The sequence below is a fragment of the Podarcis filfolensis genome (assembly GCF_964270895.1).
Source record: "Podarcis filfolensis genome assembly, chromosome: Z".
Classification (NCBI taxonomy): domain Eukaryota; kingdom Metazoa; phylum Chordata; class Lepidosauria; order Squamata; family Lacertidae; genus Podarcis; species Podarcis filfolensis.
In genome coordinates, this window is record NC_139617.1 from 37,835,202 (window position 1) to 37,850,018 (window position 14,817).

The following is a 14,817-nucleotide window of genomic DNA, read 5'->3' on the forward strand; positions in this document are numbered from 1 at the left end:
GGGCAGAGCAACCCATGAGAATTTTCCCTTTCGTACAATAGCCTCCTTCTGTACACATCCCTATCTATCCTCCATCAAGCAAGAAGCATGATCAGAGTTCAAATGACACAGCCCAGCCCAGCCAAAACACTCAAGGAGCGCGCAGAGCACAGTTGCGGAGATGTGTAGCCTGGGGGGAGCAAGTGTGGCTGGAGAGGAGCCAGTGTGGTGTAGTGGTTAAGAGTGGTGGACTCGTAATCTGGTGAACCGGGTTCGCTTCCCCGCTCCTCCACATGCAGCTGCTGGGTGACCTTGGGCTAGTCACACTTCTCTGAAGTCTCTCAGCCTCACTCACCTCACAGAGTGTTTGTTGTGGGGGAGAAAGGGAAAGGAGAATGTTAGCCGTTAGTGTTTGTTGTGGGGGAGGAAGGGAAAGGAGAATGTTAATCCTTCAGGTAGTGATAAAGCGGGATATCAAATCCAAACTCTTCTTCTTCTTCTTCACCTGGCAAGAGGCCTGAGGGCCAAATACAGAGATTTGAAGGGCTGGATTTAGCCCCTGTACCTGAGGTTCTCCACCTTTTCTCTAGGAAGATAGCCAACAGCCTTCAGATGCTACCAAAGCCCCAGACTCAGTTCCCTGGGTCTGTTCTCAGCCTGCTCCAAAGTCGTCAACAATGCTTTTTACCTACACAGAAAGGTGTTTTAGCAGGAATACTGTGATATGAACTACACCTGCCAAAATCTTTTGTACTATGCAACCATGAAGAACAAACTGTAGCCCATGGTCCCTTATCCCAGATGAGGCCTTGTTTGAGGTACTGCCACTGGGGGCCGCCCAGTTGGCATTGACCTATGCTCATCCTTAAAGGTGCCACAAGACCCAAAGCTGTCTTTGCTGAAACACAGCTGCCCTTCTGGAAAGTCCTGAAGGTTCACACAACAGGACCCTTCAGTCACCTTAATCCAGGCATGGGAAACCCCGTCACCCTCCAGATGTTGCTGAACTAGAATTCTCACCAACCCCCAGACAGCACAGCTCATGGTCAAGGGTGGTGGAAGTTATAGTCCAATGACATCTGGAGAGCCACAGGTTCCCCATCCTTGCCCTCAAATGATTTCAGGTAGTTGCGCTGAATTGCTGCTGGTCAGAGTAGCCAATGTGGTACCCTCTAGATATGGTCAGACTCCAACTTGCATCAAATCAGGCAGTATAACCAATGGTCAGGAAATGAACACTTTCCTACCTCAGCTGCTCTTGAAATGCTGTCTCTCTCTCTCTCCCTGCCTTTCCTCAGTTGAAATCCAGTTACTCCAGCGAGAAGGAGGACCATCTGAAAAACTACTGTGCTAGTGCCAACTACATCCTTACTATCTTGCTGGACGGTTATGGCTTTCGAACGGACACCTGGAACAACATTGCCTTCCGGATGCGGGTGAGGCCAGAGCTGGAGGTCACGTCAGTATATATGGTTTAGGTCCAATGTATCTGAACCAGCCCAGGTTTTGAAGGGACTGATTGTTTGCAGAGAGTTTGTCCTTACCCCTTCTGTCTCTGCCCATTTCACTTCCCCACCCCCACATAAGCCATTCCTTTCTCCTCCTTGCTAATGGTCTGAAAAAAATCACTTTCACAAGGGCTTCTGTAGGCGAAAATAGATATAGATCACCTGTGTGGGATAATTAACAAAATACTTAGCTGGAACTCTAGATCCAAAGTGCAGGACTAAACACTTTCTCCAGCAAGAGAGAGCCCCCAGCAACAGAGCTTAAAAGTCACAAAAGCAAGCAGCAGTGTAGTGTGAAGATATAGGCTGTTGAAACCATTTTAATATCCCATTTAGTCCACTTTCAGAACTTCCCTGTTTCTATTGCTCTTAGCCACAGTCCACAGCTTAGTGAGTTTTGAAATGCTTTACTTACAAAGTTCCAAAAGTCAGGTTCATGCATTTATCTATATAGCAGCAAGTAAACACGGGTAGAAATCTTGGAATACAAAATATAGTGAAATAGCCCTAAGTATACGATCTGACCCTGGAGCCCCAGGTTCTCTCCCAGCCCAGGAGATGCTGGGGATTGAACCTGGGACCTTCTACATGCCAAGCAAATGCTCTTCCTATGACAAGGAAGCACACCTCTGCCTAAAATGCCAACTTTGTGTTGGCTCATGGCAAGGCTGTTAGAATTAAGTGGTGAGCACTGTGTTTGCCTTCCTTTGTGACTCTACTCTGTCTCTTGCAGGCTGCCAACTCGGAAATTGGCTGGACTCTGGGCTACATGCTGAACCTCACCAATATGATCCCTGCAGAGGCCCCCCGACAGCTGAGAGGGCACGAGGAAGGGGTGTGGGCAGCCAGCATTTTCTTCATTGCCGCTGTGCTGGCAATCTGTATTGCCCTGCTGGTCATGTATTTACTGCGCTGAGAGAAAGGGGCTGCATTTGGACTGTTCACCTCCCCGCAGCCTCTGTGTGGGTTAGGGTGGGGCAGTCGGCACCAGCCCCTCAGCCGACCCACAAGCAAGCAAACACTAAACAGATTGGCAGGCGCCACCAAGCCAGACCAGCTTCAACTCTCTAAGACCCAATGGGACAAACATACACTACTTGCCCAACTAACACTGATTATGCCTTTTCTTTTCAGAAGTACATGCAGTATATAATTTATTGTACCGCAATCACCCCTCCCCAGCAATATATTAGCTATGTAAACCATAAAGTCCCTGGTTCGAAACTTATCTCTTCCATGAGCTGTTGCAAAGGCCAAAGGCAAGCTGCTTTCTTTCTCATCAACCCCCCCCCCCAAAATGGGGTGATGATAAAACTGTTCCGTGTTACAGGAATCTCCTAAGACTCACTGGGAATAATGGAGGTAGGGTTTTTACCCCCCTCGAAAACACTCTATTATTAATGAAAATTAATTGTAATAGGAATGAATTTACAAGTACTATTAATATTGTTTCTCATCCGCTGTTTACTGGACCAGTAGTTCACTGGTGCCAACCTGTGGGGCCCATGCAAGCAGCCGGCAGGTGCAGATGCCTAACTGGTGGGCAAGAGAGTGGGACTTCAAGGCTGCTTATCAGGCCTTCAGATTGATCTTGGCACCAAGGTGAGAGACTAGTTTAAAGCAGATGATAGATTCTCAGGCAAAGGAATTGCAGGGTGCCAGGAGTCAGTCGGACAGGAGCTACAGTGGTCTGATTCAGGCTTGGAAGAGGAACTGCCTGGGATGGGATCCCCAAAGATGCAGCCACAGACTAGAAACACCATGCAAATACTGTAAATACTTGGGGGAGTTGATTCTATGGGGCTGGTTCTCATCTCCCTGTTGTGGACAACTAGTTACATTCTTTTTTTCTTTCTTTTTTGCACCAAAATATTTTTGTGGGTGAAAGGATCTCTCTCAACCCCATCAGGAACAAACCTTCCACAAGACTTAAGGCATGTGCAGGCTGTCTTCATTTTCCAGTTGGGATTCCATCACATATCAGCAAAATTCAAATTTGAAATGAAATTGAATGTGGAGTACTTGGGCAACAAAAAGAGACCTGGACTTTTTGTGGCAAGAAATGCGCTGGGAAAATGCGTGGAATAGCACTTACATGACCCGACACCATAGAAATTCCCTGCAAACAAATTGGAATGAGTGTGCAATAAACAGTTGGACACTGTATGACCTCCCTGCAAACTCTGCACAAACAAATCAGGACAAATGTTCAATAAACAGGTCGTCAGGAACTGACCTCACAGTGCTCGCTAGAAAACTTTATAATTCTTTTTATTGCACATTTCTCAAATAAAAACTTTGCTAAGTGTTTACTGTGGACTTATGAAACCAGGAATTATCTGCAGTGCTCTGCTTTTATTGAAGGATTTGGTAATGAAGACCAAATTTGGCCTTCAGAGAAACTTATCTTTCATGAAGGAAGCTTTGCACTAGTCCTCATGGGTTTATGAAACCAAGGATTACCCACTTTTCCTTTTAGTGCAGGATTTGGTATTGGAGGCAGGGTTTGGCTTCCGTGATTGGCTGGGGATGATGGGAGTTGTAGTCCAAAAGAGCTGAGGGCGCCAGGTTGGGGAAAGCCTGCCTTACAGGCTTAGATGGCTGTAAAAAAGGGGAGGAGACAAGTTCAGGGAGCTAGATCCACAGCATACATTTGAAGCACGCCTAGTGCATATTTAAAGGTTGTAACTTCTCACAAAGAATCCTGGGAACTATAGCTAGTTAAAGATGCTGTGAATTGTAGCTTTGTAAGGGGGAAACCATAGCTTCTAGGATTCTTGTGGGGTGGGTAGGTGGAAGTCATGTACTTCAAACATGCATTGGATGTGCTTTAAATGTATGTTCTGAACCTGACCTTAGTCATGAGGTAGGGACACAGGTGGCGCTGTGGTCTAAACCACTGAGCCTCTTGCGCTTGCCGATCGGAAGGTTGGCGGTTCAAATCCCCACGATGGGGTGAGCTCCCATTGCTCTGTCCCAGCTCCTGCCAACCTAGCGGTTCAAACGCATGTCAGTGCAAATAGATAAAAAGGTACCACTGCGACGGGAAGGTAAATGGTGTTTCCATGCGCCGCTCTGGCACTCGTCACAGTCCTCTGTGTGCCAGTAGCTGTTTAGTCATGCTGGCCACATGACCCGGAAAACTGTCTGTGGACAAACGCTGGCTCCCTTGGCCTGAAAGCGAGATGAGTGCCGCAACCCCATAGCCGCCTTTGACTGGACTTAACCATCCAGGGGTCCTTTACTTTACCTTACCTTTACCTTTTACGTTTTAGTCATGAGGTCTAAATTCACATTCAGCAGATCACTGAATCACAGTTGCTGGGGAAAGCTGTCCTTGCAGAATGGTTGTTGCCTTCCAGCCCTGCACATATAGCTTTGGTCTGATCCTGCAGGGCTCTTCTCATGTTTTAACTGTTAGCAGACCTTGCAGCTTGGAATTAGAGTGGAACAATCACTTCCAATTTCTGGAATTCAAAGGCTTTATTCATGCAGAAACTGTTTACAGAATGAGTGGAGATAGAAGGAGAGAAATAGCATATATCTTGTCTCAAAAAGTTAGGACAGAGCAACAAACAAAATAGCTCAGCTTTTAGGGGTGGCATTAAGGATGACAAAGCAAAGACGATAAGCAAGTGCTGGCAAGATTGCTAGACCAACAGTGCCCTCTGGTGGTTTAAAGTAATTCATGCATTAACTACAAACTCAAGAGAAGGAAATATATTTGCTTTTCACCAACACTCCAATCCAATTAACTTTATTGTACTAGCCATTGGCCATGACAAATCTGAATCAAAAATAAATACAAGCAAAAGGGATGCTGCGCCACAAATAATAGTCTCTATTTAGATCTCTGAGTTTCCCTTACATTTCACTGCTATATTGTCCAGGGTATTCTTTCTGATCTTTTCAGCCACCAAAGCAAAAAGGGTGACTTTATGAGTCACTGAAATGTTTCCATTACTAAGAAGCCAACACTTCACCAACACTTAGATGCATTTTCAGCATGTCTGAAGGGCAACACAGCACCTAATGGCAAGGGAAGGGTTGATTGTAGCATCTGTGATTGAATGGGTGGGTGAGCTAGAGGACAAGCCCCCTTTTTCTGCTCTAGGAGCAGGTGTCAACAGCACTCTCGCACAGCAAAGCATTTTGGGAAAATGCCAGTGGTTCCATTGCAGCGTCCTTCCAGCCACTCCTCGTTCACTGTGAAAACACAACCAAGGTGAAGGCAGGTGGGTTTACGGCCAAAGGCACAGATCAAGAGAAGGGGATGAAGAAAGTGCCTCTGGTGCCTTTTAATCTGGGAGGGGGGAACATTTTCCCCTTTAGGGACCATCAAACATCCATCTCTGCCCTGCCTACCTTCAGAGAGGATCTCCAGCTTGTCACCTTCTTTGAAAGACAGATCCTCCTGGCCCTGAGCAGTGTAGGGGTGACACGCAGTCATGTGGTAGAGTACTGGTCTGCTCGTGGTATCCCTTTGGGCCTTCAGAACACACACAAATGGGACTGGATCAACACATGCACTGGAATCAGAGGGTTGGTAAGGAATCTCAAGGGTTATCTAGTCAAACCCCCTACCAATGCAGGGAATCCACTACTGCAGCACCTGTAATAGGTGGCCAACCAGCTTATAACAAAGGACAGCCAGTAGGAATTTCGCTTCCACCATCCAACAGCTTTTACTGTCAGAATGAGGTCATAGAGGGAGCTTGAGCAAAACAATTAACTCTACCGCTTCAGGTTGGAGGATACAATTTCTGAATATTAATATTATTAATAAAAGTAATATCTCACTAAAAATTGAAAACAGCAAGGCAGGACTGGTGTGCTAGCCTCCTGTTTGCAGGGAAAGTTGTTGTCCAGTCTTTAAGCCCGATAACCCAACACCAATCAGCACGTACCTGGCACCAGAGGGTCAGCTGACCACCTTCCATGCTTTGCCAGATGTTCCTCAGTTCTTCATCATTGCTAACAGGGATCAGCTCATCACTACCTGAAATCTTGTACCTGAAAAGGGTCAGTGATGCAATCATGCACAGATACACAGGAAGCTGTTAAGATGGCTTTCCCCAAAGAACCCTAATACATATGCATTTTTGTAAACATTGTTGGGTTGGAGAACTGCACCACAAAATTAGGAGATGTGCAAATTTCAAAGGATAGTTGTGTATAGGTTTGAAGATTGTGTTGGAAAGCCACAGATCAGATAGATTCGGCTTTCATCCCTACCTGGTGCCAGTTCATGTGTATCTCAGAACCTACCTCACTGACATCCGTGTAGCCTGCTGGCAGCATTCTTCCTGTAGCAGGTTCCTGAAGTCAGCCAGGGATGGGGCAGGACTCATTTTCACCTTGACGGAGTAGGAAGTGTGAATCTTCAGTAGGATGAACCCACTGGTGATGTCACCAGCCTCCCAAGAAGAGGGTAAGTCCTGCTCAAGAGATGAAAAGGTATGGCTGAGCAAAGGGAACATCTGAAACAGTGTGTGTGTGTGTGTGTGTGTGTGTGTGTGTGTGTGTAGTATAAATAAAAATATAACAACTCCCCTTTCTGACACCCCAAACAGTATTTTGGGGTACAGATTGCATTTCGTGGAAGCACAATATAGTCCACAAATAGGATTAAAGGTAAAGGTAAAGGTACCCCTGCCCGTACGGGCCAGTCTTGACAGACTCTAGGGTTGTGCGCTCATCTCACTCTAGAGGCCGGGAGCCAGCGCTGTCTGCAGACACTTCCGGGTCACGTGGCCAGCGTGATGAAGCTGCTCTGGCGAACCGGCACCAGAGCAGCACACGGAAACGCCGTTTACTTTCCCACCAGTAAGCGGTCCCTATTTATCTACTTGCACCCGGGGGTGCTTTCGAACTGCTAGGTTGGCAGGCACTGGGACCGAACGACGGGAGCACACCCCGCCGTGGGGATTCGAACCGCCGACCTTTCGATCGGCAAGTCCTAGGCGCTGAGGCTTTTACCCACAGTGCCACCCGCGTCCCAAGGATTAGGATTAGGAAGCTTCTATTTTAACTTGGTATTCAGTCTCCTGTAACAGTATTTTTCCCTTCACAGTGCTCATTGTTTATTTATCACCTACAATCAAAATAAATGACTCTGTTATTTAGATCCACATCTCGTTTTTCTTATTTATCTAACTTTTCTCCAGTTAATCCTATTTTCCCTTGCAAAGACCATACCATCTGAAATGTAGTTGGCAGGGCTGGCCCATCCCGTTTTGCCACCTGAAGTGAAACAGGAATTGCTGCCCCACTACCACCATATACCCCACTTCCACCACAGCTGCACCCCAGTTTTTGCCAAACTCCTCAAAGCATTGCCACTCAGCTTCTCCGCCCTGGGGCAGTGAGGATGAGTGCATCCAAATACTGTGCATCCAAACACCCCCCTCTTGACGATGGAAGTGGTGGGAAGAGGACTGCCTCTTGTGCTGAGGTGGGTGTTTCACCCCTCCTCATGGATGGGCCAGCTCAGTTAATTGGAACCAGATTCCTGACTATTTATAAAACCAATAAACAAACACCAGTCTGCCAAAAACATGTCTGTCTTTCTTTGACCTCTCATTGCTTGGATTTTGTGAGACAATCTTTCCAGGACAGCTAGCTGGCAAACTTTACAATGCCAATATTATAGATTCATAAAACTTACAGTTCTTCTGAAGCAGATTTTAGGGCTGTTCATGATGCAATAGCTAAAGCCCTTTTGCAACTACATTATATTACGTTATGTCACATTATTGCCATGGCAAATATAGAGTCTCACCTCCAGGGATGTATTTTGACCAGTGATGTTCATGTCTGCCCTGTCGTCATCTTCCTTGGCTGGTGCTGCAAAACAAGCTTCACCCACTTACTAATAAAGCTGCATATTCTTTATATTTTACCTTTTTTTTAGTTAATATTTATTTAATATTTAGATTTTAAAATTTATACCCCGCTCTTCACCATATGGCTCTCATAAAGTAGCTTACAATAACAAAATGCACAATATGCAATTTAAAGAATCTCCCCTCAAGGAAAAAAAATCTAGGAACTGTAGTTTATTAAGGGTCTGGGAGCTCTAGCTCTGGGAGGTGTAAACTATAGTTCCCAGGAATCTTCGAGGAGGAGATGTGTTTCAAATTCCGGGTGTGTACGCAGCCTAATTCTATTAGTTAAACCCTGCCTTTATCATATTACTTTTATACCCCACCTTTCATCCATGGTTCTTCCTCCTCCCCGTTTTGCCCTCAGAATCCTGCTGGATAGATTGGGCTGAAAGACGGAGAGAGGAGTTACTGGCCCAAGGTCACCCGGTGAACTTTGTGGCTGAGTGGGGATTTGAACCCCGAGCTCCCAGGTCCTAGTCAGACACTCCAACCAATATGCAACAATGGAGAAAGGAAGCAAACTGGTTCCTTCTCCCTCTATCTCCTTTGCTGTAGGCTCTGTAGCTCTGTGCACCCACTGGGAGAAACGGGAGGATATAAAGGGTCCCTCCAGATATGTGACAAATCCCCTTCTTGTGGCTGACCTGATTTCTGAATATTTTGCCTCTCGCAGGGCAGGGTGGGGGGTTCTTTTCCAGGTGGTGGGGGAATCCCACTGCTGCCTTTCTGCAAGAAGTGAGAAGCTTCGAGATATGCCAAATCCCTTGTACGCACACACACAAAAGGTTGCTACTCTCTTTGGCTTGGGGTGGGAACAAAAGTAGATGATAACAAGAGGAGGAAAGCACGGGGTGCTAAAGTTCAGGAATACCTAATACAGGGTTGCCAACTTTTCCAGCCAGCCTCTGTAGCTGTGCCATTTAAGAGCAGCTTCCTTTGCATCTCTGAGGTGGTTAATATGTTGATCTATGCACTGCAATAAGTTTCAGTGGCTGATTTCTGCACATCAGCAAATATTGTATTGAACAGCGAAGGCACTGGCCACTTTCAGGTCAGCTGGCCACCTTATGGCTGTGTGAGAGAGGCAGGCTGATGTGGCAATCAAGGAAGTATACGTGGTTTAGGGCAGTCAATGCTTCTAGAGAGAAGCCAGGGGAAAGAAGTTGGCAACTGCTGTCTCTGAGCCAAGAGCCCATGAGCAGCCCATATACTTCCCTTGCTTTCCCCCCTTCACCTGGGGCTGGGGCTCATGAAAGCCGATGCCACAATCTTCCTCAAAAGCAGAAGAGATGACCTGTGAAGGGAGGGTGGCATAAAATGAGCATTACTTTATTTATGATTTTCAATTTTATACATTTCACTGATTTCACTATCATTTTGACATTTCAAAACATGACTTCCTTCCCCCTCTTTCTGCTGTTCCTTAAATTTATTTTTAATATTTTCTGCATATCCAAATTAACTTAATTTGCTCATTTATTCATCTATTTTAAATATATACTCTTATAAAACTGCAGGTTATTACAATAATCCTGCCAATGTTCTTATCTGTTTACAGTTTATCTGTAAATATTCAATAAACCATTTCTATTCTTTTATAAAAAGTTTGTTATCTTGATTTCTTAATTTTCCGGTAAGTTTTGCCATTTCTGCATATTCCATGAGTTTTTGTATTCATTCTTCTTTTGCTGGGTCTTCTTCTTCTTTCCATTTTGGGTCAAGTAACATTCTTGCCACTGTAGTTGCCTGCATAAATAAATTTCCATACAGCTTGGGTAGTTCTGACCCTAAAATGAGCATTACAAGCCAGAGGAGTGCAGTGTCAACTACCGGCTGTTATTTGGGATCCTGAGAACAGATAACATGTTAATGGGCCTTCTCTTGGAAGCCTCTCATTTATGGAAAACTCTTGCTGAGGGAGGAGTTCCTGACTCCAACCTTGTCATTGATTTGGCACTATTTTTGATTTCCCAGGCATTGGGGCAATGCCTATTATTTGCTATTGTACTGTTAAATTTGTGTTTCACAGTGCTTACGTGACTTTATTGTATGTTATTGGTTGTAAAGCAAAGTATTCATTTAACAAACCTTAACAACAACAACAACAACAACAATTTTCTCTCTCCTTGCTTGGCTCATCCATCTATCTCTCTATCTCTGTCTGTCTGTCTATCTATCTATCATCAGCATAAGGGGCACCAGCTGAATGCAAGAATGGTTTGGAGTAAGGCAGACCTGGCTGTGGGTTGTGAAGGCCACTCCCTGCAAGCCCCTTTCCACCTGGCCTAGGGGGCGGGGCCCACACTCACTAGCCCTACTGAAGAGGCTCCTCATGAGTCCGGAGGAACATCACCTGGCTATTGTTTTATTGTTTTATTGATTTAATATGCTGTAAACTGCTTTGAGATTTTTTATTAAAAATATAAAGCGGTATAGAAATTTAAAAATAAAAATAAATAAATAAATACTCTGCAGTTTGTGCAGCCATAGGTGGCCATGCCAATTCTAGCATGAGGAATGGCAGGCAGGCACAGGCAAGCTATTTAACAGAGGGGAGAGCAAGCCATTGTATGAAGTGACTACCCCCTCCCTTCTTTAAAAGGGCATAGAGCAAGAGAAGAGGGACTTGGGGCAAGTAGAATGAGCAAGGGTGGGAGCCCCTAGCAAATCCCTCTACAAAAAGTGCCAAAATGATCTACAACCAGAGTAAAAATGCAATCAAAAACATATGCAAGCATGTTTTAAAAAATACTCAAAATGCAAACATCCAATAATTGATGATGGCCAAAAGTCCAAACTGATGATGGCCAAAAGTCCCAAAAAGAAAGAAAAAAGGAAAGGGTGATTTTGCCTGTTGCAAAACAATGGCAAAATTGGTGCCAGATGGGACAATTTTGTAATCAGGGAACCTCCCCGACAAGCTTTATTTCTACATGCAAGGTTGTTGAGGGAGGGGAGTTGTACAGGAGAACATTCCAGAATGAGAGCCCCACCCCTCTCCTTTACCAAAGTGGTTCAGCCCAGAAGCATGCTGACTTCCTTTGGGGAAAACTAGCCCCATCACAGCAGAAGAACATCACCCCTTTTATCTGCGGAGTCAGAGGTTCTACCTTGGCCTGACCCAGGAAGTCTTTTTCTTCTAGCTCTTCCACGTCCTTCTTTGGGGGCTTGAAGATCTCCCCCTGAGGGACACTCCGGGGTTCCAAGAAGAGATGTTCCTAGGACAGGGCAGGTGTAGGGTAGACTATTCACAACAGGGTCATCTTGTCTTGGATATACACATTTACCTGAAGCTGCAGAAAGGAAGTTCATCTTGTCTAGGCTCCTGCCTTGCAAAGGAAAATCCTCTGTGCCAGAGAACAGTTTTCTCGTTCAGGGGTGGGGAACCTCAGGCCCAGGGGCCATATGTGGCCCTCCAAGCATCTCCACCTGGCCCTTGCAACTCCCCAAATGCCACATCCCTCACTGGCCTCTTTTTGCACCTCCCTTGAGTGTTTTTCCTTGGCTGGAATGTGTCCTTGAACTCCAGCAGTACTTCTTGCTTGTCTGGATGGAGAGGTGTGAGTGGGCAATAAAAAGGGCATCTGGAGACGCCCTGTGTGTGTGTGTCTGCCTCTGCTAAGCAACCTCTTCCTTGGAAGGTGGATCTACACTTCCTTGAAAAACCGACTTCCTCAGGTTAATGCAGAAAATCATACCTGCACTTGCTTCAGAGCACTATCAAGGTGGTGGATTTGACCCTTTGGGGTCTCTCTAGCAGCCTCCTTCAGTGTTTGCTGAGCATCCTGCCACTGTCCAAGATGGCAGTAAGCCGTAGCAGTGTTGTACGCCACCTGCAGACCACACAAGAAATAATATTTCTGCTGGATGCAAGCCTCAGACATTACTCTGGGTTCTTCAGCAGGAAGGAAACTCCTCAATTACTAAATTTGTAAGGCCTCTAAATAGTAAACTCTATCATTACACAGGTTTCATGGCATAGAATCGTAGGGTTGCATCCAGTGCTAATCTTACTCAGAGCAGACCAGTCAGATACCTCTTGTTGGAAGACCACAAGAAAGATCTAGTTTCAACCAAACTTTCCCTATACACGATCCCGATACATGAGTTCAGTGGCATCCTGTCTCTGACACTGGAAGTGGTACATAGCCATTGTGGCTAGTAGCCACTGGTAGCCTTATCCTCTTCTTTTAATTTGTCTAATCCTCTTCTAAAACCATCCAAGCTGGCCACCATCACTACTTCCTGTGGGAGTTCCCCCTCACAGAGTTACAATTTCCAGAATGGTTTAACAATCAATCGCTCTTCATGGGGATCTCTGAGAATTGTAGCTCTGTGTGGGGAATGTGTATTGGGGGGAGGGGTGTTAGAAGTCGCGGCATCCTGAACAAACTACACTTCCCAGGATCCTTTTGGCTAATCCCTGACAGTTCAAAGTGGTATGCTACTGTTTTCCAGAATGGGAAGTCCATGTCCCAGGGGATTCTGGGAGTACATGTGCACATGTTTATTTGTACCGTTCAGCTTCTGTATACACAGGTACACAGACTGTTTGGGCAAGCTGTGAAGGGAGGCGTAGAGGAAGTATGAGAGGATAGGCTAGGAAAGGGGAGGTGTGAGGTGAAGGAAGTGTAAGGGGAGGGGGGTTGGCCAGGTGTAGATGAAGGGGGGTTGGCAAAGGGGTTTGTGAGCAGAGCAAGCAGGGGCAGCAGTCCCTAGTTATGTATATTATGGATTGTTTTGCTGCGTCATCATCGTATGATTCACTTAACATCACCTTACCTCCCAGGCACACAACACAAACTTCAGACCCAGCTGCTTATAATCAATGCAGGGGTTCTTCCTGAGGTGCAGCAGGGCAAGCCTGAAATCATTCAGAGCTTCTTCATATCTGGCAGGGGAAGAAGACAACAATGTCTGTGTTTAGGAAAGTAAAAGTACGGTACTGAGATCAGGAAAAGAATTGCACTGTTATTGCTGTTAGATATATCCTAGGTGTAAGGAGCCCCAATGGGGTCTGAGGACCCTCCAGACCTCCCCCTTTGGCCAACATCCCCATAACCATGCCCACCTACCCTACCCCTGATGACATATGTGCACAAAACAGGATTGCAGAGACAGAGCCGGATTTACAGAAGCCGTCCTGGTTTCTGATTTGATTCTGGAATGTCTCACTTTTCCTTAGGACGTCCCAACATTTCATCAGAGAAATGTTGGAGCATATGGTGTGCAACCCTCAAGCCAAGGAGATAAGTAGCTATACATCCTTTAGAAGACATCTGAAGGCAGCTCTGTATAGGGAAATTATTTTAATGTTTTATTATGATTTTTATATATGTTGTAAGCCGCCCAGAGTGGCTGGATGGAGCAACCCAGTCCAATGGGTGGAGCATAAATCATAAAGGTAGTAGTAGTAGTAGTATGGAATCGGACACCCCTGTTTTCATTGGAGAAATGCTGGAGGGCATGGGATTGAACTCCACTTTCCGGTTTACAGAATCCACAGGATCTCTGTTTCCTCTCCACATTTAACAAACCCCCTAGTGTAATTTATTAGAAATTCAACAGATGAACATTTTTCTGGCATGGAGCGAAGCTGGAGGTAGCTGAATTCTCTCCACCATTCCACTGCTGTTAAAAGGTGGAGGGGCCCCACTAAGAAGAAGGTGGCAACTTGACATCAGTTTCTGCCCCACATATGCTGCATAGCTTGGCTGGTTGTTTGCCTTCCTTTCCCCTGCTTGTGCGCTGGATTCATTCTGGCTCCTATAATATTTGTGTGAGCTCAATTATTGTACCCTTTGACAGTGAAACAACAGACACTATGAAACGGATGAATCAGGAAATGGAATGGAAGACCAAACAGATGAGGCAAAAGACATTTGAATCGGCAAGTAAGTGTGGAAAATTGTTGGCCTGGCAAATGACGAATTTGGAAGTGGAAGGAAAGAATATACAGAATCCAGTGGAGATTAGGAAGTGCTTCCAGAGGTATTTTAAACAACTTTATACACAGGAGAAGCAGAAAGAAATGGACATTGATCGATTTTTGAAAATAAATGGACTACATAAAATCTCTCAGGAAAATAAGTTAATGTTGAATTATAAAATAACGGATCAGGAAGTGGAAGGGGCCATCCAGAACATGCAATTAGGTAAATCTCCAGGACCGGATGGTTTGACTTCAAGATATTACAGATCTTTGAAAGAATGGTTAATACAACCATTGAAGGAAGTCTGTAATGAAATATTGGAAGGGAAAAGGGCACCAGAGTCGTGGAAGGAAGCTTATATTACACTTATACCGAAAACAGAGACTGAAAAGACACAGCTTAAGAATTACCGCCCCATATCGCTGCTTAATGTGGATTATAAAATTTTTGCAGACATTTTGGCTAAAAGATTAAAAAAGGTGTTAGTAGAAGAAATTCATAAAGACCAAG

The 14,817-nt window shown here is 45.3% G+C and overlaps 2 protein-coding genes across 2 annotated transcripts in view; one reads left to right on the top strand and one right to left on the bottom strand.

Annotated features, from left to right (window-relative positions):
- Positions 1-3,797, top strand: part of ENTPD8 (ectonucleoside triphosphate diphosphohydrolase 8) — a 28,624-nt gene extending 24,827 nt beyond the window's left edge. The window contains exons 9-10 of the mRNA XM_083597021.1: positions 1,278-1,415; positions 2,221-3,797. Coding sequence (XP_083453147.1) covers positions 1,278-1,415; positions 2,221-2,403 — 321 coding nt within the window. The 3' untranslated portion in view covers positions 2,404-3,797. The remainder of the gene's footprint in view (positions 1-1,277; positions 1,416-2,220) is intronic.
- A 1,154-nt stretch (positions 3,798-4,951) lies between these two features.
- The window catches only part of LOC310754792 (discoidin domain-containing receptor 2-like), a 49,504-nt gene continuing 39,638 nt past the window's right edge, over positions 4,952-14,817 (bottom strand). Inside the window, exons 18-27 of the mRNA XM_083597102.1 lie at positions 13,157-13,265; positions 12,073-12,207; positions 11,455-11,592; positions 9,609-9,668; positions 9,019-9,100; positions 8,269-8,333; positions 6,756-6,925; positions 6,395-6,500; positions 5,853-5,976; positions 4,952-5,693 (exon numbers count right to left, since the gene is read on the bottom strand). Of these exons, the coding sequence (XP_083453228.1) occupies positions 5,611-5,693; positions 5,853-5,976; positions 6,395-6,500; positions 6,756-6,925; positions 8,269-8,333; positions 9,019-9,100; positions 9,609-9,668; positions 11,455-11,592; positions 12,073-12,207; positions 13,157-13,265 (1,072 nt within the window). The 3' untranslated portion in view covers positions 4,952-5,610. The remainder of the gene's footprint in view (positions 5,694-5,852; positions 5,977-6,394; positions 6,501-6,755; positions 6,926-8,268; positions 8,334-9,018; positions 9,101-9,608; positions 9,669-11,454; positions 11,593-12,072; positions 12,208-13,156; positions 13,266-14,817) is intronic.